Source organism: Maniola jurtina, chromosome 5, assembly GCF_905333055.1.
Source record: "Maniola jurtina chromosome 5, ilManJurt1.1, whole genome shotgun sequence".
Taxonomy (NCBI): Eukaryota; Metazoa; Arthropoda; class Insecta; order Lepidoptera; family Nymphalidae; genus Maniola; species Maniola jurtina.
In genome coordinates, this window is record NC_060033.1 from 8,138,573 (window position 1) to 8,163,986 (window position 25,414).

The window sequence follows — 25,414 nt, forward strand, 5'->3', positions numbered from 1 at the left end:
TATAGAATAAATTAAGCAAGAGGTATCGCTTGTTTTTGTTTTTAAGACTGTAGACTCCCGCGCCGGTCATAGAATAGTAACAATCGAGATCCAAGCCTGACGTGTTTGGCGATCGATTGCCGATCCACATTGTTTACAATAGCTTAGAAATTATAACTTAGATTTATAACTACAAGATCTTAAAAATTTTCCTACTCATTGGAAATCAACAACAATTTAGGATTTGTGATAAAACTGTTTGTAAAACTTTAAAACTTTTTTGTAAAAGTGTAAATATTTTGGATACCAGTGTTGTACAAGATAAAGTGCTTATAATGACTGTGCGAAGTCCCTGGTTAGCTCGGTTAGCAAGCATCAAAGGCGCTATCAATCAGGTGCTGATTGTCCTTTTGAGTAAGTTGTGTTATATTGAACTAGTGAACCGAACCGGCTTCGCACGTGTGGCTTGAGAGGAACTATTCTAGATTACATACATCATCATCATCATGATCAACCCATCAACCGTACCAGTTACCACTACTCCTCTCTGAATGAAAAGAGTATGTAAGGCATAGCCCTGCAATTGGCTGACATACCTTTGAGAACATTGTTGAGAACTCCCAAGCATGTACTCGTAGGTTTCCTCACGAATTACGATATTTTCCTTTACCATTAAAGTAAGTGATATTTATTTGCTTAACACACATAACTTCAAAAAGTTAGAGTCCCGGGATCGAATCCCCGACCTCGCGAAAAGAAGGCCGACGTTTTAACCACTAGGCTATAACCGCCTAGGTAAACATTACATTCATATGGGGTAGATACCTAGGTATATTGTTTTCGTGTACCCCTATTTACGCAGCACACGCCACAGAAGCTCTCAGATAAATAAAATTTACAGTTTATACTCATATTACCATACTGGTAAGTAGTAGGCAAAATGTTCATAAATCATCACTAACCATCCATATTACTCTATATGCGAAAGTGTGTTTGTTTATCCTTCTATCACGTCGCAACGGAGAAACAGATCAAAGTGGTTTTTTACATGAATATAGAGATAGAGAGAGTAGAGAGTGACTGATTGAAAAAAAACCTCATAGGAATGAAGGTAAATAAGATAGATACAAAAAATGTTCTGCCACTAACTACCTACTTGAAAAGTTCGAATTTGAATTATTAACTTAATAATTCAAATTACTCTTACTCAATTTGCAGAAACATTGTGTTTTCTTTATAGTGAGATACATAGTTTTTTCCAGTAGAAATGTACATACATAATCGGGCATGTAAAATTACTTATTCTTTTGTTTGGTTTTTTAGTTTTTGATACAAACTGATAAGGTTCCATTTTAGTGAAAGTGTCAAACATGAGTTTGCTAGTGATTGCTTAATAAAAAGAAATATCCTGCTGAAATTAGTACCTCAAAAGGGAAACACGGTCAAGTGCGAGTTGGGCCTCGCTCTTTTAGGGTTCCTCCCCCCTTATATTTATTAAATTTAAGGATAGGTACCTACTTGATAAACTGTACTTCCATTAAAACAGTTTGCGTTATCTATCCTGTATTAACTTATTTTTATTTTTACTTATATTAATTACTTTTGCTCGCGACTTCGTAATGCTGAAAGAAATTATCAGAATCGGTTCAGTAGTTTCAGAGCTTATCGATTACAAATAAACAAATCTTTCCTTTTCAAAATATTGTTTATTGATAACCCTACTAATATTATAAACGAAAGTTTGTAATGTATGGATGGATGTATGGATGCTTGTTACCTACTCTTTCACGCAAAAACTACTGGACGGAATATGGAATGAATAGATTATACCCTAGATTAACACACAGGCTACTTTTATCCCGGAAAGTTAATTTCCCAGTTTCCCACGAGATTTTTAAAAACCTATATACACGGGAACGAAGTCGCGAGCATCAGCTAAGTTTAGGTTAGTAGGTATAGATGATTATTGTAATTTAACGTATTATCTATTTTGTACACGTAGCAATAACAAAATTATTATTTTATTTGTGCTCTTAATATTGACTCTCTCATCTCACGTAGTCATCTATTACAACATTTCCTACGACAAATATATATTTTGGCTTGTATGCTAAGTTGCAAAAGATATGTTTGCACAGTGTGCTCTTGGCCTTCTGAAGGTAAGTTCGATTATAAAAACCAAACACAAACCGGAAAGCACGTAATAAAAAAAGTAAAGCAAATATGTATGAACTAATAATATGACTAATTCTGTTGTACACAATCTTTAAACTAAAATGACAGCAATAAATGACGTACTTATTTTAGAGATTGTGTATAATTTTAATAATTTTCTAAACTAATTTGGCAGACCTTAATCTAGCGGTATCCTTTTCCGCAAGGAGCATTGTGAAAGGCATAGCAATACATAAAAGACTTGGAAATTGTTTACATACTTAATAATAAAATTATATCGTAATTTCTCTAGCCTATGGTAGGTAGGTTTCCTATCATACATACCATATTATATTCCTCAATAGCACCAAATAGTCTAAAACAGTATTCTCTTAGAAAATATTTGAGCCGATCAAATTTCGAATTACAAAATTATATTTTGGCTTGTCAGGGGGCAACAGAACCACATAGAGCATCAAGATGTACCTATATAAAATAGTAAATACAGTAGAATACTTTTACTCGTAATTAAAAAATGTACTTACAAGCAATACAATTACGTAGGTATCGAGATCCGTAATTCCGTACGTAACTTGTAAAAAAACTAAATTAAAATCGGTTCATTCGTTTATGCGCTACGATGCCACAGACAGATACACAGATTGGTACACATGTCAGACTTATAACACCCCTCTTTTTGGGTCGGGGGTTAAAAATGGTCAAACAATCAAACTTTTTTTTGTCTTATATAAGGTCTTATTGTTCCCAGTTAACATACCAACTCTATCTTTCGGGCTGGCACTAGGCTGGGTATCTCTGGCAAGTGGTGAGGGAGGTCCCGAAGCATCCCGAGGGGCAGTCATCGCTTCAGTAACTACGTTCACCGCCTCGCTGGTGGGGGTTCCTCTCAGCGCTCGAGCCCTTGTTGCAGGAAGAAAGGTTGCGCTTATAGGAACATCTTTTTCCTTCGTGGTTAGTACAAGGACAAGCGACGTTTAATTCATTAGGTTGGTACATAGCCGGCATCACACGCTGGATAAGCCTCCATTGAAATAGGTACGACGTGTATATTGGGGCGTTTGGCTTTAGCTCCTTGTAAAGTTGTACCGATATGTAAGTCATATCGATGACTGTTCTTCTATGCTTGATACCTAAGCGGTGGATTTGTGGGCACATGGTCAGCGTATGGCGCCAGCAAGTCATCTAATTATAATATACCTCATCAATGCCAAGCCCAGACTGCTAAACTGTATAAAAGAGCAGTTCCATTAACATTTTATTATGTCCTGCAAAACTAAATAGGTACTTACTTATATATTTTTCTATTTTCTTTATACTATATTTTATAGGTACCTACATACCTATAAAATAAGAAACTGACTGAAGAACTATAACTGAATAATAAGAAATTGGAGTATTTGTACATAGGTTTTCTCTTTAGCGTAGACCCCCACTAAGAGACGATTTTTTAGAAATTATATCCAAATCCCTTCAACCACATGTTTCGAGCAATACACCACTCATATCTACAGTTAAATTCTTTCAGTTATATACGTTTTTGTAAATAAAGTTGTCCCTAATATAGAGGCTATGGAACATTCCATCGTGTAGCCCTCGGGGAAATAACTCTCGTAGTCTGTATGTATTATATACCTACTTATTCGTGACTTTCTCTCAGATTTGCTGGTCGCTGAAATTGGCGAGTGTATGGGGCGGCGAGTGGTGTATAGTGGCGGCACGGATTGCAGCAGGTCTTGGTAGTGCTGCTGCTTGGGCGCTTTCGCCGCTGCTAGCGAGAGAGGTTTGCATTTTTACTAATAACCATACTAATATTATAAATGCGAAAGTGTGTCTGTCTGTCTGTCTGCTACGTTTTCACGGCTCAACCGCTAAACTGCTTTTAATGTTTGGTACAGAGTTAGCTTGTACGGGAGCTGTGGCTGTGTGCACGACCGTAGTAATAAGGACTGTAGCAATACATCCCGGAGACGAACATAGGCTACTTTTTCCTACAAGGAAAAGAGTTCCTACGGGATTCTTAAGGATCTATTCTTTTCACTGATTTATTTATATGAAATTATGTACAGAGGTAGCTTACGCCCTGGAAATTGACTTCAGCAACTTTTATCCCGGAAAAACAGTTCCTCCGGGATTTTTAAAAAACCTAAATCCACTCGGACGGAGTCGCGAGCATCATCTAAGTAATCCAATCCAATCTACTTATAAAATCCTCCTAAATAGTCCTAAAATAGTATGGTAGGTACTGAAATAGTGTGGTCACTGGTTAATTCTACTTCGCCGTATTACAGATGTGCAGTGAAAAGTACCGTGGAGCAGCAGTATCAGCGCTGGCGTTGATCCACAACGCAGGTGTGCTGATTATGTATCTGGCAGCAGATTTCGCTGTGTCTCACAGGTAGCTACACAACTTATTTACATCTGCCTTTTCCGCCGTTAGCAATTTTGAAATTTCTCCTTAGTACTAATTTTGAGACGAGCACATTATTATCTTCAGGAGATAATAGACTCTGTATGGAGAATATCAAAATGGAGTCTACATTTCCTATGGATGCTTCGGGGTCGGAGTGAAACGTACGTTTTTTCTAGAAGTGTGTTCTATAGAGGATTTGTGTGGTGTTGTGTGTCGGTGTATTGTATTGCTTGCTTTTCCTGGTTCTTTAGTATCGGGAGGGCGTGCGGTGTATAGGTATCGCATGCTGCACGTTACGCCATACAGATTTGTTTGTTTGGGCGCATTGCGAATTAAGCTTGTGGTTCTAATGTATAAATTGCAATTTTGCCGGTGACTTACTGTTATTGTCTTAGACCCATAAGTTTTAATTATGAACTTTGTTATTAGGGCAGTGCTATGGTGGTGCTTGGGACTAGCTTTAGGACACTGCGTTGTTTTCTCATTTGTGCCTGAGTCTCCGTCGTTCCTTGCTGCTAAGGGAAAAATAAAGGTAGGTACTTAGTTATCTAATATTTCACCTTCAACTATGGGTATCTAATATTTCACCTTCAACTATGCGAAAAGAATAGGATTGAATCTAGGACTGAATTATTTTTCCTTTTATTAAATTGTGACTCCTGTTCTGGATGATTTATTAAAATAGAAGTAAAATCTTTTAATAATACCAGCCCTTGGTGAGAGAAACGTTGGCTCATTTTTTATATAAAGCATTTGCGGCAATGCAGCCAGTATTCTTGGCACCATTCCACGTGAACATAATTTGTACAGTAATCAGATAAGGCTTTAAGTTTTGTTGTAACATTTTCGAAAAGAAAAAAGACAATACAATAATTTTTTTATTAGACATGTTGCTTGAATTTTCATCACTGCAAAGTACATACGCATTTGGTTTGTGATAATTTTCTATTACAGGAGGCACGCGTGTCTCTGGCGTGGTTTCGCGGAATGTCAGAAGACGACCCAGAGTTGGAGACCGAATTAGCCAAGCTGCCACCACCCGAGATTGAACAAACCCCTTTTAGCCTTGCCAAGGAAATGTGTGCGTTACTCTATATAGATATATCTTTCTTTAGCAGAATTATTGTAGATGATCATGGATAGTAATGAACATCAGACAAGCCAGTCTAAACGATTAAATCTATTATATCATCACCTGAGGTGCTATCGATAGGATACTGTTACATAGACTTGCCCTTTTTGCCTGTGTTTATAGAGGAAAACTTTTAACTTTCGGGGAATTAGATTATCTGTCCTTTGATGTTTCTTCAAAGTTTAACTTCTGGAAAGTTTAACTCGTGTAACTGTGCTTTATATGTAGATATAAAGCACAGTTACATGAGTTATAAAATTTCTATGAAAAGCTCGTCTTGGCGGGGGCACTGCCATGCCCCCGATCGAAACAATTCAAATAACGACAATAACGGTTTTTTTTTGGATTTTCAAATTAATTGCATCTAGTTAATATCTATCAAAAATTCAAATTTCACAATTTGTACCTATATCAAAATCATAAAGATTGGTTTAGTTTTTACATCTATCGATACTCCGAGAACTGTTAGGTAACATAAGCATGTCGATGACGCGACCTTGAAGTTTTTATCCATACAAAAATTGCCCAACTCGCCTAAAGAAGTTTTCACTATAACAATAATAAGTATTAATTTTGCAGTGAAAGATGTTCAAAGACGAAAAGCATTCATCATCGGAGCAATAGCAGTCATAGGACAAGAAGCATGCGGTGTTCTCGCCATCCTGCAATATGCTGAACGTTTATTTGTTCTTGCACGCGAAGAAGGCAATACTGCACAAGATACTACTGGTGCAGAAGTGACGAAAACCACTGTGGCAATATCTAGTTTAATGGATAATGTAGTGACACGAGGTGACGATTTAGGTAGAGTGACAATGATGCCTGTTGATCATGGATCAATGCCAGTAGAGTTGGTGACACCGGCAAGGCATGCTGTGATAATCGGTGCGGTACAGCTAGCGACGTCGGCGCTATCACTTTATCTTGTCGAAAAGGTTGGACGACGGGTGAGTTTGGGTTTATTGATTAAGTTTGTCTTAGGTTTGATAAAAATTAGGAGAGAGACAACGAATTAAATGAGGAGTCGTTAGATTTATTTAAAATTCGAAAACCGTTGATTTGTGGTTACATCACAAAAAAAATTAAAATGTGTTCATGAATAAAATAATATAACTAAAAGTAAGATAAATATACTAAGTGGGGTATCAAATACCTGTCAATTCTAATACAGATTTTTTTTATTTTTATGCATTATAGTTTGTGATATATCGTGTGAAATGTCGGAAAAAATACCCAAGTATGGAACGGTGCGCGAGTCTGACTCGCACTTGGCTGGGTCGCGTCGCGAGCAGAATCTCTCTAGAAAAAAAGATTCCGATGAATTGAGAACCTCCTCCTTTTTTGAAGTCGGTTAAAAAGACCCTGGGTGGGACGAAACTAAGTTGAGTTTACTTCGACTAACCACGTGAGTCCTGCCGGCATTAGATATATTTATAAAATAGTCTTAATTTTTTTTTTATGTTATTTTCCAGCCACTGCTGATTTGGTGCGCGGTGCTGACGGGAGTGTTCCTGGCGCTGGCTGCTTGGTTGGTGGGCATCAGCACCAGTGGCACGGCCGTCGCTATCGCCTTCGCTATAGCCGCGGACTCCGCCGGACTCCAGCCTGCTCCATATGCTGTACTCGCTGACATGTTCCATTACCAGGTATAGCCAAGAAACATATATAACTAGCTTATGCCTAAAAATTCGTCCGCGTGGACAAACTTCAACCCCTTATTTTACCTCTTTATGGTAGAATTTCCAAAAACCCCTTCTTAAAAGAGCCTAGGTTACAAAAGGAACATTATAAATAGGTTTCCAATTCCTGTAGTTTAGGTTATAGATCAGTCTTTTTATTTATATGTATTTAATGAACCAATTTTTTTTATGGTATATATTTTATATTTTTAATCTATGTAGACATTGGGTAGTTACCCACCTAGATTAACAAGTTCGCTTTTGTAAGACGCTTAAAAAGTCACTCATGCGTATAACCATATTTATACTTATTTCTTATCATTTTTGTTTATTTCAGTATAGAGGATGTGCTCTGATGCTGGTAACAGCAGGCGCTTGCGTTGGAAATGCAATAGAAGTAGCAGTGTTCCCAGCAGTCGTCGCCGCTGGCGGCCTTCGAACAGGACTGATCCTCGCTGCTGTAATAACCCTGTCATATGCTCTATTCGCAATCTGCGCGGTCCCTGAAACGCGAGGCAAATCGCCCGAGGAAATATACAACGCCATCTGTCCCTTGAATGAGACAACTGACTGTGAAAGTGGAAACTGTGACTGTGGACTAAAAAAGTGTAGTAATTTGAATTGTGGGACTAACGTGAAGAGTAAAGAAACTGAGTGTACCAAACTGTGATAAAATATTATATAGCTTTAAGCATAATTATAAGTTTTAATTAAGACTTTTTTATACATCTACCTACTTGTTTTATTTCCGACATCTTGAACTCAACACATATTCAAACAAAGGGGTAAATAATACACCCTTAGCTGCAGGGTCTCGAAACTAGAGATTTTGCGTGAAGGTTTTCTCATTATCGTAGACCCTAACTAAGGAAGGATTTCTTTAAATTTCAACTACATAATCCTTAAAAACCTAGGACTAGTATGTGGAAGGATCTGTAGGCTCCTATTATTTCAAGAAAATTCATATCGGTGTTGGAAGGATCACGACTCTCAGCAATGCCCTCATCGCTGAGAATTTTTTCTGTCTGCATCGTATTTCTATACAATGTAGAGAAAGAAATTACTATAATTGAATTTATAACAAAAACTTCGGAAAAAGTCTTCGACCTGACTGATTGGTCTATCATCGCACATATTAAACAGCTGGAGTTAGAAATTTAAAATTTTGGCAAAACATTTGGCGAAGCCAGGATAGGTCAGCTAGTAATATACCTAATACTATCATTAGTGAATTAAGCAAATAATTTGATACAAAGAAAGCTTAAATATTTAAGTTAACTGAAAATATTACAATAGAAGTTACATCTATACTTGGTGTTTGTACAGCTATTGCCATAGCAACCTTAGACACTTTTAAGCTTTAGTTAAGTCGATAGAAAGCAAAACACACTAAATAGAATTTAGATGCGAAAACATTCCTTTATATTTTATTGTCTAACCAACTGCCTCCCCCTATAGTTAATTGTTAAAGAGTTTTGGTGTGTAAAGTGAGATCATTTCCTGAACCTGCATTATAATTTTAACAGGACCTATTTATTACCTACTATTAATCATACGGTCAATATAAAATCAACATTATCCTTCGAAATTTAAGTAAGTATCGAATTTCACATTGAATACAGCGTCAAGTAAAAAATTCTGATCATGAACTTGTACAGTGGGTAATTCTATCGATTTGTTTCGTGGTCCAAAGAGAGGTGGGTGTCTGTTTGCCGCGCCATTGGTTCATTAGTCACACTATCGCTTCCCGAGCTATAGGCTCGAACAATAGGTAGAATACCCATGCGAGAAAATTCCCTTCACTCTCATCCAGACCTTTTTTACCTGACAGTTATAGCTATGTGGAAATGTTTAATGCAGTTACGCAGAACTTTAACTCAAGCTTTCATTATCATACCTTTTCATTATTCCGCTGAATATATTGATCGTTTCAAAGCGATATGCCTACTATTATTTTTTTGTGGAAGTAGGTACCTATGATATGACTCCTATGATACCATCCTTGACGCTGTGCTTAGTATGTCCAGTTGTAGACGTCTATTAGACGATGATGATGATTTTATTATTTGCAGTTTTCTTTTGGTGTAGGTATAATAAAGCATATTTCATTCTGAATTCATTAATATTGATTAATTTCTAGGAACATTTAAAGACTATCCACTATGGGTCTATTGGATAAGTTGACAGCATGGATGAGCGGAGGAGTCACACAGGCCACGGTTCTAGTTCTGGGTTTAGACAACAGTGGGAAGAGCTCATTATTAAACGCGTTACGACCGCCCGAGCAACGAGCAGCGCTCACTGTGCCAACGGTCGCGCAACAGCAGGACAATTTTCAGAGTGAGATCATGGTTACAATATAATCTGTAAAACTGAAGCTTGAGTTCGGGGTTGATGCACAAACTACACACATCCTCTAACTGGCAATCCCTTCCATGTAGTAAACGTTGAAGACCAAAATTCGGCGACTTTTGCGTCGTCGGTGTCATGAGGGCAGTGGCTCAAACAAATTCGAAGTTACCTAGGTATTTATACCTATAGGTAACTAGTAAAAGTTTTATAAAACGATCAATAATAACAATATTTTTTGTACCCAATATTTGCGACATTCAAAAGAAAGAATATTTAAGAAAAACCCCCTAACAGGGGGTTTTCTGGGAAATGGGGTTTTTCTTTAAGGAAATTTTAACGAGGTAAACCGAGCGCGTAATTTCCATCTAACCCTCTGTTTTTGACACTATTCAATACAATATTTTCTTCTTTCCATTTACTTTACATTGGATTTGATGAGATTGATAAAATTTATGAGGGTTCGTCTAACATACCCTTGGAGTGCCTTGGACATAATTAAGTACATGTTTAATTCAATACCAACGAGCTTCGAGAAAGTAAACTTATCTTGGAAGAGTGGATCATTGACTAAAGCTACATTGGGATAGTACCATCGAATCTTATGTTGATTTATTCTATGTATAACTTGAAAAAACTTTGGTCGACCAATGGATAAAATTGATGTTAGAAGATAAATAGGTATACGGGAATCACGTCAGGATGAAGTGAAGCTAACAGCGAAGGTGTTTCTTATTAAGGAATGAGCAGTGAATCGCAGCTCGATCCTTGAACAGCGATAAAGTAACCCTGGATTGCAGACATCAATTAAACAATCACAATGACGAGGTAATTAGTGTGAGCATGACTGCCTAGAAGATGCCTATTCACTCTAGCCTTAAAGATACTCGAGGTTTAGCTATTCGATAGGAATCCCGGGCAACGTAAGATCATTTCAAACCTTAGCGGGTCGAATAAGCAATGTTGAACCTAAGTAGCTATTTATAGTATTCCTACGTTTCCTTACAGGCGGCGGTGTATCCTTTAGCGCTTGGGATGTATCTGGTGCAGCACGTATGCGCGCGTTATGGGAACGCCACTATCGTTATGCGAACGCTGTCATCTTCGTTGTAGATGCTGCTGATCATTTACGATTAGGTAAGTTAATATTATTGAAATGTGCGTGGTGGATTGGCCTGCTTGGGTAGACTTTTTGACTACCCGGTTGAATAGCTAAACATACAGCGCTCAGGAACTGAATGTTCTGGTACAACACCGTATGAGAGTCGAGGGTTAAAAAGGAATGCACAAATATTTTATCGTCATCATCAGCCTGTGGACATCCACTGTTGGACATAGACCTTCCCTAAAGAGCGGCACGACACGCGGTCCTCAGCCTTCCTCATCCAGCCACTTCCCGCCAACCGCTTTATATCGCCGGTCCATCGTTTGCATAAAATATGATTACTTGGGAAAAAATATTTAGTTTGCTTTCTATTCATTTTCTCGTGCCATTATTACGACAAAATATGAACGTATAACTTTCTGCTATATAAGTATCTACCCAATAATGAACTAGATTTTTACTTGTAATTCGTCTTTCCGGTTAATAAACTTTATTTCTAGTGGTGGCCCGCGAAGAACTGGAGCTGATGTTAGCGCACCCGGATATGTTCGGACGTCGGATTCCACTTCTGGTCCTCGCTAATAAGAGCGACGCATCACACGCCTTGTCTGCTACCCAAGTTGCCGCTGGTAAAAATATATATTGACAACTTTTTAATACCTGAAGTGCCCATCTATCTATCTCCAAGTGCTGAAACTATAAGCTAGATGTGTCTATAGTAAAATTACTGATTTAAAATGGATTATTTGTCTCCTTTTGAACCGTTAGGATATAATATGAAACGACGGCAGCGCCCTTTCGGCATCAGTTTTCCTCTTCACTTTTAATAAAGGCACCTTCAAGTCGAGTGTCGGCATCTTCGGCAAGCGCGCTTCACATCACCTTGTCAGCAGGTTCTATAACTAAGAAAAACTTTATTTAAATACAATTATCTGTTTTTATCACATCTATTACTTAAGTCAAAAATGATAAAGGTGGCACCTATTTAACGCATCCTAGCGAGGTATAATTTTATGATTGGAAATACTTTGTTATTGTTAGCTATTTACATCGAAATAGAACGAGTCGGTGTGCGCAAAACCAATGCAAGTTTTCACACTTTCAGTACGTAGATAGGTACCTAGTAGACACGATGACCCTTCTTTTTTCCATTGAATTATCATGTAGATATTAATAATTATATTTCCTCAAAGCTTACTTCGTACCTACTTTCGTATATTCAGTATCTGTCATTTATTCTTAGTTAATTAATTTAAAATGAATAGACGATAGAGGCAATCTCCAAGGGTTACATACGACTGCTACTCTTCTCTCTTTCTCTCTCTCCTGTGCATCGAGTTCCTTATTGCTCAGAGTAGTGACCCTAGACCTCCATTAATCAAAGGTAGGAATTTTCTGGGGATTCTAATGGGGATGGACTCCTAGAATCATCCGAATAAACAGTCGAGTTCACTAAGAGAACAAGATTTATCAGATGTTAGTGAAAATAACTGGGACCAACGACGGCTTAACCTGCAAAAGGCCAAATTATGATATCTAATATCGGTCACCTATCTAATTACGGATGAGGTCAATCTAACTTAGCAGATAAGCTTAATCGGCTGACATGCGCAGTCACACTAGTCCACGTTTTGTTCTGCTGCTGTTACGTCATATATTGACGTGACAACGTCTTATAATTCGATAGAGCCGGCTGCACGCACGAAAAAACATGACTCATGCGGCGTTACCTCGCTCTGAGGCGTTCCATGTAAGGCTTGAAGTGCAAGCGAGAGCGCGGAACGAGCGACAAAGAAGCACAATCGGCTTTTGTTGTCACGTTCAACTATCGTCAGTAAACCGACTTTACAGACAACCAATTTTTTTTTGTTTCCAGCTCTAGCTTTGGAGCGTATAGCAGATAAGCCGTGGCACATTTGCGCATGCAGCGCCCTCACGGGCTCCGGGTTGCCCGACGGCATAGCGTGGCTGGCGCGACAGTTGCGCGAACAACGACCTCATAAATAAATCGATTGAATTTTTTTTTATTGAATCCAAAATCAAAGTGGTGTGATATTCGAACACTTTGTTTACCCAATAAATGTCTATGTTTAAAATGAGCTATGGTTTTATTTGCCCTGAAATATTTAGGGATTGATTGGATAAGCAAAATAAGAGGCTTTTTAATATGGACGCGGTGCTCTTGGTCCAGGCACTAAGATGCGTTTCTCTTTATCTATCACTAAGCAAAGCCACTAGTTAGAGTTCTTTCCCCGGCAGCGGTAACGATGAAAGATGATGGTGGTGGACGCGATGACGCAGTGACCATTTCACTCACCGGAAATATATGACGTGTGATAAGAAGCTTCGCTTTGTACAACTTTTCAGAAAGGTTCAAGATATTTTGATCAGTCTCCATTACCTACACACACTTGTGTTTCAACTACCCCAATTACGCGTTATTTTTCATCTTTTTGACTGTGCGTATAGCGTATTTTATTAATCCCCGATCCAAAAAGAGGGGTGTTATAAGTTTGACATGTGTATCTGTGTATCTGTGGCATCGTAGCTGCTAAACTAATGAACCGATTTTAATTTAGTTTTTTTTTTGTTTGAAATGTGGCTTGATCGAGAGTGTTCTTAGCTATAATCCCAGAAAATCGGTTCAGCCGTTTGAAAGTTATCAGCTCTTTTCTAGTTACTGTAAACCTTCACTTGTCGGGGGTGTTATAAATTTTTAATTTACACTTGTATCGTCTCAGGTTTGAACATCATTGTATGTGGATACAACATACTTAGCAAAATGTCCGTTACACGGGAGATTGGGTCTTTTACAATTTTGCATGCCTACTGACGCACAGAAAAGATAATATTTAGTAAAGGAATGCAACAAGCGCGCTAACCGTATTTCCCGGTCAGTTTATTGACAGGTGTCAATAAACTGACCGGGTCAGGTGTTGATTCTTGGTTCAGCTTTAGGCGTGGAAGTTTGGATAGGATTGGAAAATTGTAAAATGACTAAATAACAAACTTTGACAGCCGAAAACCCAAAAACCCAAAGGGTCTACTTAAAAGTTTTGTCGTTTGTTTTAATAAGAGGTCTACTTCGCAGTTATAAAATTTAATTACAGCTTGACGCTTGTAAATTGGGTGCAATTAAATAAATTAATTACGTAGGACAACACTCAGCATATTAATAGGATCCTCTCCGAGTTAAAATTAGGTTAGGGTGAAGAACACAGAATTCAGAATAAGTAGGTAAGTATAAAAGTGGCAAGAGAGATTGGTAAGAGAGTGGTAAGAGATTATGAGCTTGTCGCAAATCACTGAGTGTAACTTTTTAACTATGCGTAAGTCTGCGGAATATGTATGAAAATGTTAAATCACTCATCTGGTTCCCGTCTCGTCGTATGCCAGCCTAGCTTATGCGCGCGACTTCGTTCGCGTGGACTACATTTTCAAACTCCTATTTTATCCCTTTAGGGGCTATATTTTCAAAATCCCTTTCTTAGTGGATGTCTACGTCATTAGAGCTATCGTGTGCTTTTCTGCACGATCCGTTCGGTTATTTAAGCTGTGCGTGCCGGTGCGCTGTCAGTCAGTCAGTCACCTTTTCCTCTTACGTATAGGTAGATAGGTATATATATTTAGATTTACACACAGTAAATGTTAACTATTTGTATAGAAAGAAAGTTATCCTTATCTCTGAGGACTGTTGAATAATCAGTGCAATTTGATGTAAAAAACAGAATATGACGTATTTGCATAACTAATTTTGGGCGCTTTGCTTTGGATATCAGAGATAATAAATCAAATTATATTATGTTGGCATAAATTTCAATGGTAGACGTAAATTATTTCTGTAATAATAATTATTAATCGTCTCACTGTCCCGATAGGTATTAAAATACGTATTTAAAATTCTAAGATTTTTTTATAAAAACTTTTTCTTTTCATAAACGATATGGAAAAGTTTTATGAATGATACGTGAAAATTTTTAAAACTTTCATAATATTGTATTCAGGAATGTGCCTATCTACTTAGGCTGAAATTCGCAGCCTAGGGCGACAAAATTTGAAAGGAGGAATATAAATTGAGGAACTTTTGCGTCAGTCCCTCATATTTTCATTAGAAAAAATTATGAACCTATTATCTATGTATTTAACCTTTACTCTTAATTATATGGAGCGATTGGCAGTTGTTTAACGTTACCTATATCCTGTTATAATGCTTATTTTTAGTGAACTCTACTAAAAGTCTGTCACTACACTACAACTACACACAACTACTACGCTAGGTACTATTTAGGTACACTAATATTAGAAGTTTGTCTGTATGTGCGTATGTGTGTATGCGTGTATGTTTGCCACTCTTTCACGCAAAAATTTAGACGGATTTGGCTGAAATTTGGAATGAAGATAGATTATACCCTGGATAATCACATAGGCAACTTTTCATCCCGGGGACTCAATGTGTTCCATCGGGATTTAAAAAAAAACCTATATCGACGCGAACGAAGTCGTATCAGCTAGTAATATATCCGTTGGCCCATCATATATCTAATAAACAAACATGTCCTACCGCTCTAATCAGTGTAGAGGAGTGGTCAAAGAAAACATCATTTTTTTGTGAGAGGAAAATGCTTGGAAAAGTACGACAAGAAGACTGTATGTTTATGGCGTCGGCAGGGTGTACGCCTGTACGGCGTCAGACGGCAGTGAGGCGCCGGTACCAGGCTCAGCGAGTCCTGTCGTGGGTGTCATGGTTCTCATACCTCGATATTGAATTAGGAAAAACGCGGCCGTGTTCTCGAAGTATTTTACGTGATAACGTTTCAAGGTCTTATTCGTGAGTATATTTTCTTTATTTTTTTCCAAGATTTTCGCACTTGATTCGAGTCGTCTCTAGATTTTCCTGTTTTCGGATAAGGGACGAATGTTTCATTAAAAACTTTTTGCTGAATAATTTGAATAGGACGTCTTGAAGTTGTGATTTAAGGCAATTTTTTATGAGGATTTGTTAAAATAAGGGACGGGAAAATTTTGAAGTACAAGTTGATATTTCTAACAAAGTACAGTATTTTATTACCTAGGAATAACAATTCGTAGTTCAATAACCTATCTAGTTATTGGAAATCTTTGGGTAAAAGGGAGCTTTCAATTTTGTAAAAGATAATGGCTGCGAATTTATCTGCGTAGATTTGGGATAAAAATCCCGTGGAAACTTTTTGATTTTCTGGAATAAGTGTTACTGACTGATATCCATGTCAAAAAACGTCTTGATCCGTTGCTCGTGCAAACCAGCAAACCAAAAAAACAAACACATTTTCGCACTAGGTAGTGATACATAGATGCTACATAATTATATTACTGTAGTAACTACTTAATTACTTTAACCAACCTTAAAAAAGGGAGACTTCATTTTGATCCTTCCCCCAGTTTTTTGGAATCCCATGCTAACTCTACAATTTTCAGAAACATAAGACATTAAAAATTAAAGTTTTAGGAATACAAGACTAATCATAATTTAGATTATTTTCGAATCATTATGACTCATGCATAAGCTATACCTACTCGTTAATATTATCGATATGCGTGTTGAAGGAACAGTAGGTTTGTAGTACTTGATGCCATCTGTTAGGATATTTTGTATTAGGTATAAACAGAGAGCTTAGCTGGAGAGCTTCGGTTACATTGCAATAATAGGAATTTTAAAATTGTCTGGATTCATAGTGTTATTTATGAAATTGTGCCTTTTAACAGTTAAAAAAAAGTGAAAATTAATCAACTGACTGAGCTTGCATATTATTCACCAACTACTAATTTAATATGGTGTACTGGAGTGTTACATTTATATATTGTAACTTTTCATGATTTAAAAACAGCAATTTCTGTGAATTTTTCTCAGTAGAACTGCTTGCTAATCGGTGGTAAAATTACAGATTTAGCATAAGGGATATTAGTTTATTGAAATAAATGATTTCATTTGACTTATCCAATACATAATTACGAACGTCGCCCGACTTTTTCTGCTAGGCCTTCAAATACGCATTCAAATACGGTCACACCTGTTGGTAAGGGAATGTTAGTCAGAGAGTATTGTAGATAGGTTCAGTAGGTAGTCATGTAGGTTAGTTAATTTACAATTGCCTTCCGGCTACTTAACCTAGATATCTTCACTCAACACACTTACCTACTACATATTATATTATCTACACTATGGCATTTATTGATAGAAAAAATAAGTACTTGCTAAAATACTGACCGGGTAACAACATCGTACTAAATAATTAAATTATGGAAGCAATTAATTTTGGAATTGAGTTTCGAAAATACTTAAGCATTCCGCCCACAGATTTCCAGCCGGCATTGATAGAATAGTTCACAAAGCGAGCATTAAGTGCGTGGGATTGGAAAAATACATTAAATAGGTTATCCAGCCTCAAAAAAACGTGTTCAAGAAAGAAAATGAATTCATTCGACAGTAGATGGTATTGGCTCCTGAGTTATTCCTTTCTTATCTTTATCATAGAACAAAAATATCAATCTTTAAGTACCAATTGCGACTCAGCCCTATAGTTCGCTTCGCTCGACCGTCGATTGTTGTCGTTGGCGACCTTTATAGGAAAGTTAAAAAACCCGGCCAAGTGCGAGTCGGACCATACCATCCAAAAATTAAAAGCACCTACCTACATCGTAGACACTTTTAGTTTTTTTTTTAATTTGCATGACGGCCATTTTTAAATTCATTTTTTCCTGGTTTTTTAAATTAAATTATTTGTTGTTATAGAGGCAATAGAAATAAATACACACTACGAAAATTACAACTCTTTATCTACCGATTTTAAGCTTATTTCGTGGTTTAACGACATTTTATATTATTCGACTCATGCAACTGAGTCGAAATATCGGCAGTTAAACAAAATTATTTAATTAATATAATATAAAATGTCTTTATCTACCTATTACAGTTATTGAGATACAACTGATAGACAAACGGACGGATAACGGAGGCTTAGTAATAGAGCCCCGTTGGCACCCTTCGGGTACGGAAGCCTAAAAAGAATTCTAAAACAGCATTATCACTTCTTAAATCCTATTTCGCATTTTGTTGAGGGCAGTAAGCCCAGATATCCATCAGAACCGTACTGATTGCTTGCGGTCCCGCCAGATTAATGCGATTCCGATCCTGAGCCGGTCGTAAATTGGGCTTAACTGGGCTTGCAAATAATACCAGTGAAGAATAATAAACAACTTTAATATGTTTGCAACGCAACAGTCGCCTTCGCCACTTTTATTGCTATAATACCTACTGACTAAACCGATTGAGTCACATTATCATATAGTTGTTGTAGATTTAAGGTACAGTCGGCCTCAGAATTAGAGTAGCAAGTCCGCGAAACTATTGCATCAAACACCTGTCGCACTTATTCTTTATTCTTTCTTTATTTGCATTCATGTCTTCATCATAAAAAATATTATTACAACATGAAGCCCCGTCAGGGCGCTGCAAAGTATAACATTGGTGATTAAAACAATTACAATTCTATTGTTAACAATTATGAAAATTATGAAATGTAAATAACAATTTTGAGTTAATTTAATGGTAGGTAATTAATTAAAATATACAATATCACAAAAAAAATACAATAATTAAAAAATACAATAATTAAAAAATACAATGTCACGTATAAATAAATGTTCTTATCCATTGCTCAGAATACATCTATCGTAACAATATTCATTGGAGTACATAATTTATCGTGGAATTGAGGTCATATGCGTAAAAGTAGGTGCAGTTAGTTACGAGGAAAGTTCATTTATGTCATAAAAACAATTTAGTGTGAGCCATTGTTTGAGTTTTCGCCTAAAGGTCGTATCGTTATTTTCATCTGTTATGTATTTTGGGATTTTATTATAAATGTTAGTAGTTCTGTATAGTGGGCCGCGGCAGGAGATTTTAAGCTTGTAAGTAGGGTATGCTAGTTTGTTTTGCAAACGTGTACTTCTTTCGTGTTTCTTTGTGTTCTCCACAGTTTTGTATAAATTGTAATGCTTCCTAACAAATAAAGCCGCCTCCATTATATAGATTGAAGGTACTGTCAGGATTTTTTTGTTTAGAAAGTGCGGTCTACAGCTATCGCGTGGTCCTTTACAACTTTACTTATGACCTTTGTCTATAAACACGCCTCACACACCTTACGCATGTGTACGCGAAAATGATCATTAAGGTGCTAAACGACTTACGGTCGTTGACTGTACAATCCAAAGCCGACTGCAGGCTGCAGTAGCAGACGCTTACTGGTTTCTATGAATTTCTTTAGACTAGACTTGTCGCTAGTCACGGAAAGTATTTTATAGAAATACATAGAAACCAGTAGTGTCGCGAGTATACGTCGCCTGCTGCTGCCTATAGTCGGCTTCGGACTTGTACCTTTAGAAGAGTTTCGAAGTACGGTCGGCCTCAGAATTCGAGTAGCATTTCGCGTAACTATTGCATCAAAAACCAGTCACACTTATGACAGTTTTCCATAAACACGCCATACACATTGTGTGCGTTAAAACAGCGCTCACACAGAGAGTGCCACGCGAATACTAAATCGACTTACGACCTTTGAATGTACGTAAATACCTATATGGAATCTAATAAATGCGTTTCGATTCAGACACCTAAAGGAAGCTATGCCCTTTAGCTGGAACAGGTTGTTTAATATCGTACGCTGGTGTTGTTTGCGGATGCGCCAAAGTCACGGCTCGCCTGAGATTGCAACCGTAGTAGGTATTCTGTTGCCGCAACCACGAGTGTGTAGGTACTGTAATCAACTTGTCCCAGAGAAAATAATTGTAGACTTTAATAAAAAAGTAAAATGCCTGAATCAGTGTTTTAATCAGGTAGAGTACAATAGAGTCGGGTAGAAAGTTATTTATAAGAATTTGTAAACTAAAATAAAATAAGCTTGATTTGTACGTTATAATAGTGCAAAAACAGTGCAAAAAAAAATATTTTCTCTCTATGCAGGCTACATCAATGCGAAGGTATTCAATATATTCAAAAATTAAATTTGATTTCTTAATTTTTGAGTTCATAATGTAAGTTATATCTCAGAATGGTGGCTTTTCCAACATCAATGCTCAGAATAAATAAAAGTACATCAGATTATAAGGAAATTTTACTTATAATCTATTGCGATCATTTTTTACTTTGTTTTATATTGATCCAGTCACATTCTTCTACTTACTAAAAATGCAATCATTCCAAAAAAAATCTTCTTTTCTTAAATGGTCGGATGTTTAGTTTCTCAAAAATAGATTGCAGCTTTTTTCGTTATCAATAATTCGTACAAACAAATCATTCGAAACAAAACAAAAACATTAAACGAGTGTAAATTAAAAAATAACACCCCCGACAAGTGAAGGTTACAGTAACTAGAAAAAAGCTGATAACTTTCAAACGGCTGAACCGATTTTCTTGGATGATAGCTAAGAACACTCTCGATCAAGCCACCTTTCAAACAAAAAAAACTAAATTAAAATCGGTTCATTCATTTAGGCGCTACGATGCCACAGACAGATACACAGATACACACGACAAACTTATAACACTCCTTTTTTTGGGTCGGGGGTTAAAAAAAAGTACAGAGCACACTTAAATTAGATTGTTTAATTATGTCGTTACGGAAAATCGGAATCGCCATTTTTGCAACTCAATTTCAATGTTCAAGAAATTCAGTGTTAGTAAAGCAGCCAATGGGACGAGGGCAAGTATATGAATCCTTTTTCTTAGTTTTCTTTGGCTAAGCTAGTTTTTACGAGTAAAAGCTTCCTTGTGTTCGAATAGGGCTGCGTTATATGGTATAATTCCAATAATTTCAATGCGACATAGTATAATGTGTCTATTTGTAATTGTGATTGACCTTGAAATCTAATCGAATACTAGCGACCGCCAGCAGCTTTTCTCTTATTATGCTCTCGTTGGAATTTCGAAAAACCAGCTTTATTCCTTGCCTACCAATGTAACTATTAATATCGTACATAGTATGTTACGTTCAATTACATGGCTTATGTAGTAATTCGTGCGCGATAGTGAGTAAGAAAAAGCATGAGAGTAGAAACTCAAAGTCTCGTAGGCACAAGGGCTTGGGCTGGGCGTCGATGAGTCAATCAGTAAGTCAGGATTCTTCTTTTTATACATTAACATTAATGAATAAATTATGACTTTGCCCAAGACTGTTTTCTTGCTAGGAATAGGTACGACAATAGTGTAACAGGTTACCCATGGCCGTAGCCAGGAATTAGACGGGGTTATCCGGATCTTAATCGAATCTTTTCCTGAGAAAAAAACGTTTACTCTATTAATCTTCAGATTTTTACTGTGCATATTTTTTTGTTCATCTCTTGAGCCTATTCTAAACACTCAGTACAGGTCAAGTCTTTTGTCATTATTTGAAGGTTATCTAATTTTTATACTTAGTTAAGTGTGATCGCGTGTTAATATGTCGGCGTGGAAGGTCACGAGCACTTAGTAACAAATGCACTTTCCTAAGCACGCTAGTGTTAGCTTTAAACGTTTTTCACGGCTAGAGCTGTACGCATGTATGACTACTTCAGTGGAAATTCCTCGATAACATTCACCTAGCAAGCAAAGTCAAACGTTTTTTTTATTCATTGTAGGCAAGCGCTTGACCACAATCACACCTGATGGAAAGTGATGATGGGCCTAAGATGGGACGCGTTTACCTAGAACACCTTTTTACAGCATTTGCTGCAAAACACCAAAACACTAACACATGTGAATTCTGTAAATAATGCATACGTGCATACCATAGCAGCTAGTATCTTCGGAATCTTGCCTAAAGTACTTCTTTAAATAATTTATTTTAGTTATTATATTATATTTTTTAAGATTTTTAGTTTTAGTTTCATGTTTTAATAAATTTTAAGGATCCCATAGCAGCTATATTATTATCATAATATAGGTACCATAGGGCTAATAGTCTGACCTTATAAATGTACCTAATCATTAAATACATTGCGTGTGCTTATCGCTCATACTGAAATGGTGATATTATTTTAACGCTTGAATGTTGAAACGTGTTTTCATAAATATAATTAAGTTAAAAAATAAAACTATAACTCGTAATAACATTATACAATACAAATAACAAACCTTCAAATTTTTACGATACCTATCTACTGAATTAGTTTTTGGTATCTTTTGCTAAATTACTTATCTAACATTTAAAAAAATAATGTGATGATTGAGTCATTTTATGGTTACCACATTTGTTTCTCACATCCTCTTGTTACTGCTTTGATATAGTTCCACGAAAGTCCCACTCTTAAATGTCTGCTTCAATGGGCATCCTTCAAGTATTGGCTGTTCGACCAGGTTTCCTTTCACTGACATGTTACCATTGAAACGCCATTTGAGCAACATTTTCCTCCTCTCCTCGCAAAAATAATGTAAAATCTTTTTTAAAAATAATGTCTTTTCATATAAAATATAGATATAATCTTTAGCGGCCCGCTGGGGGACACAAAATTAATTAAAAATCTTGTAATCGGATTTTCCTTGTTACTTTTCAACCAACACAGCTTTGTGTTTTATAGTCGTATCAATTTATTTTGTAATGGCATGGTAAATATAAAAGCCATGGTATATTTTTTGTTGTGAAACTTGATTCTGTCATAAAATTAAAAAGTGTTTTGAATATGGTTTCGTAAATAAAATATTATACTATGCACCTCATTATAAATAACTAAGTAATTGTCACTTCGTCCGCGTGGATTTAGGTTTTTAAAAATCCCGCCGTAACCACGTCGGTGGCCGTCACTCTAGTTTGCCCGGAATATTTCGATTCAGGGTATAAGCTAGTGGACTAAGAGCCAGTGCGTGCCAGCCCTTCGTTATTTTATAAAACCTGACTGTACCTCTCTATGTTAGGGCAGCAGAGACACTTTCAGCTTTTATAAATTAACGAAGGTCTTATAATTTATTTAGGTTACGATGGGGCTGGCGTGTTCATGTCGACAAAAGTCTCATAATAAGCTCAGCACGCGCTGGCTCTCTCTATAGGTAGGTATATTTTATTACTTTTAGCCAAATCGGCTTAGTCATTGTGGCGCGAAGGAACTTTTACATTGAAGGATTATATTATTATGATCCATATTTATATTAAGTATAAACGTGAAAGTCTGTCTGTGTGTCTGATAGCTTTATACGGCCCATCTGTTTAACCGTTTTTATGAAATTTGGTACAAATATAGCTTGCAGAACATAGGCTTTTTATCCCGGAAAACCAAAGTCGTCTACGGGATTAAAAAAACTAAATCCACGACAAAGTCGCATAAGTTTAATAGAACCTAAGTTAATTTGTCGGTATACGAATTGAAAATGTTCGTGAAAATTCTTGTTGTTACGAGTAATAAACCTGTCACGAAACAGACAATCTATAGGTACAAGGTACCTACTTGCTAACTTTACCTCGTCTACGTATTATAATAAATATTTTGTAGACGAAGCTATGACTAAACAGAAACTGTAACTACCTATTCAACTTGACATCATGCTTTGTATGCTACTTTTAATAATTTATAATTATTTTCTTAAAGTTTGCTTTAAACTTAATTTTCTTCTATGATTGCAGTCTGCAAGTGGTAATTTTCATTGTTGAGTACTTTGAAAGTTTGTCATAATTTGGTGGTGTAAGCAGCATCTGTAGGTACTAGGTACTTACCTATTTAAGGCGGCAAAGTAACCCCAGTTTTTTGTGTTTAATTCCTCTTGAAATTGTAACAAGACAAAGTTCAAAACTATAACCCGATAACTCCTCCTCAATCAATGGTCCGGCCTTAGCAATTTAACAAACGTAGGTATCAAACTTTACGACATTGTCTGGTGGACGGAAATTATTAGGGTCTTTATAGATGTTCTAATAAAATATGCGGAAAGCGCTCCGACTAAATTGCTGTATAAAATGTTATGGAGTCATTAAGTTTAACCGGGAGCTTATTATTTTGTGAAGTGTTTGGACCGAAAATGCAAGTGACCTACTAAGTAAAAGTTATGGTAAGAGTAGATATTATCATATTTTGAGGATTGGAAATTTTTTGGTTTGATAGAATAGTCGACGGAAGACCAAAATTTGCGTAGCATGTTCGTAGAAAGTATGGCCTAACTTGATTATGTGAAATGGTTTTATGTTTGCAGACGAAGTCGTTTCCTGTGGACTGACCTTTATCTGCCCTGACCTTTATAGGATGTACACTCGTAATTAATGTTGCTACTAAATCCTAGCAACGTAAAAATAAAATTTTCCTTGCGTATTACCTACCAGGCAGTACTACCTACTTGTAGTGCTTGCAATAATTCCGGTTGATGTATTTCACTTACCCGTATTTACAGGGCTGTAAAATGGTCTGCAAAATGCGGAGGCGAGATAATAATTCTTAGAAACATTGTCTATTAGAAATAGAAATTAAAACATTTTTTTATTGAAATAAACATTTACAAGTGCTTTTTATATTGATAAAAAGATGACGTGATTTCCGAGGACGAAGTTTTTGTCAACACAGTAACTAGAACTTTTTATTTAGTTTATTTGAGTGCCCCTCTTTGCGGAGGTAGGAAACTTGGCAAGCTTTAGGTACCCATTTGAAAGTTCAAAGCTCCTTCCTATTCCAATTGTAAACAGTTCAGCTTTTTTAAATAGTTAACGTTTTTTATCAATAACCTCTTGCACATCCTCCTTAATAACTTTGTAATAAAAGTCAACTTAGAGCTTTATAAAATGAATTTTATTACTTACCTACTGCCGTATAAACTTTTTTACTGCTTTAGCAGGATTTAATACGTGTATTTTTTCTTTATACAGTACTTTTTAATTGCTCTTGCGTAAATGAAGCTACAAAAAACTAAAAAATATACCATGAATTTCTTGTAACGGGTGTTAAAAAAAACAAAACAACTAAAAACTATACAAATAGAAATTGTTAGACTAGTCCACAAGCAATAATAAAAGCCGTTCAACGACCTCGCATGTAAATTTCCTGCAAAAGTGTTGACAGAGATGAATGGACACCATCCATGAATCCTATTTAGATCACGGATCGCTCATTTGTCGTTGTCGTCAACCCCATGTGTTATCATGAGTTTAAAGCGTATCTATAATAATAAAACGACATAGCACGATAGTAAGGGAACTTACTACACAACGCCCAGGCTTCAACGTCACTAGCAGGCGTCAAATGCTTGTATATTGACGCAGGTAGCCCTAAAGTAGCCCTAGTTTTCTTTGATTTTACGTCATCATAGCCTAATAGATATAGATTCAGGATCAAACCGAGAGTTCCCTCACCCTAGTTCACTCTATCCCTACTCTTCTCTGTGGGTGTCACGCGTGTGTGTTGTTAATAGATCAAATATATTCATTTATTGCATTGGTAGACTTGGTAGTCGGTATACGAGCAAAAGTTGAGCAAATGAGCAAGAGATTCTCATGTCGGAATGGCGCTTTTACCACAATTTATAATGAGCGAGGAAAAAGGTCTGCCACAATAGGTGGTCAAAGTGCACTAATCATCCAGGTACATAGTTCTAAACATTC

The 25,414-nt window shown here is 36.6% G+C and overlaps 1 protein-coding gene across 1 annotated transcript; it reads left to right on the forward strand.

Annotated features, from left to right (window-relative positions):
• The first annotated feature begins 82 nt into the window (after positions 1 to 82).
• Positions 83 to 12,836, forward strand: LOC123865790 (high-affinity hexose transporter HXT6-like). Its single transcript, XM_045907023.1, has 13 exons — positions 83 to 393; positions 2,903 to 3,105; positions 3,812 to 3,934; positions 4,443 to 4,549; positions 4,994 to 5,096; positions 5,519 to 5,645; positions 6,276 to 6,643; positions 7,169 to 7,342; positions 7,713 to 8,042; positions 9,526 to 9,715; positions 10,733 to 10,861; positions 11,330 to 11,458; positions 12,706 to 12,836. Exons 1-13 carry the CDS (start codon positions 315 to 317, stop codon positions 12,834 to 12,836), a joined length of 2,193 nt encoding a protein of 730 aa, XP_045762979.1. The 5' UTR covers positions 83 to 314.
• Positions 12,837 to 25,414: the final 12,578 nt, after the last annotated feature.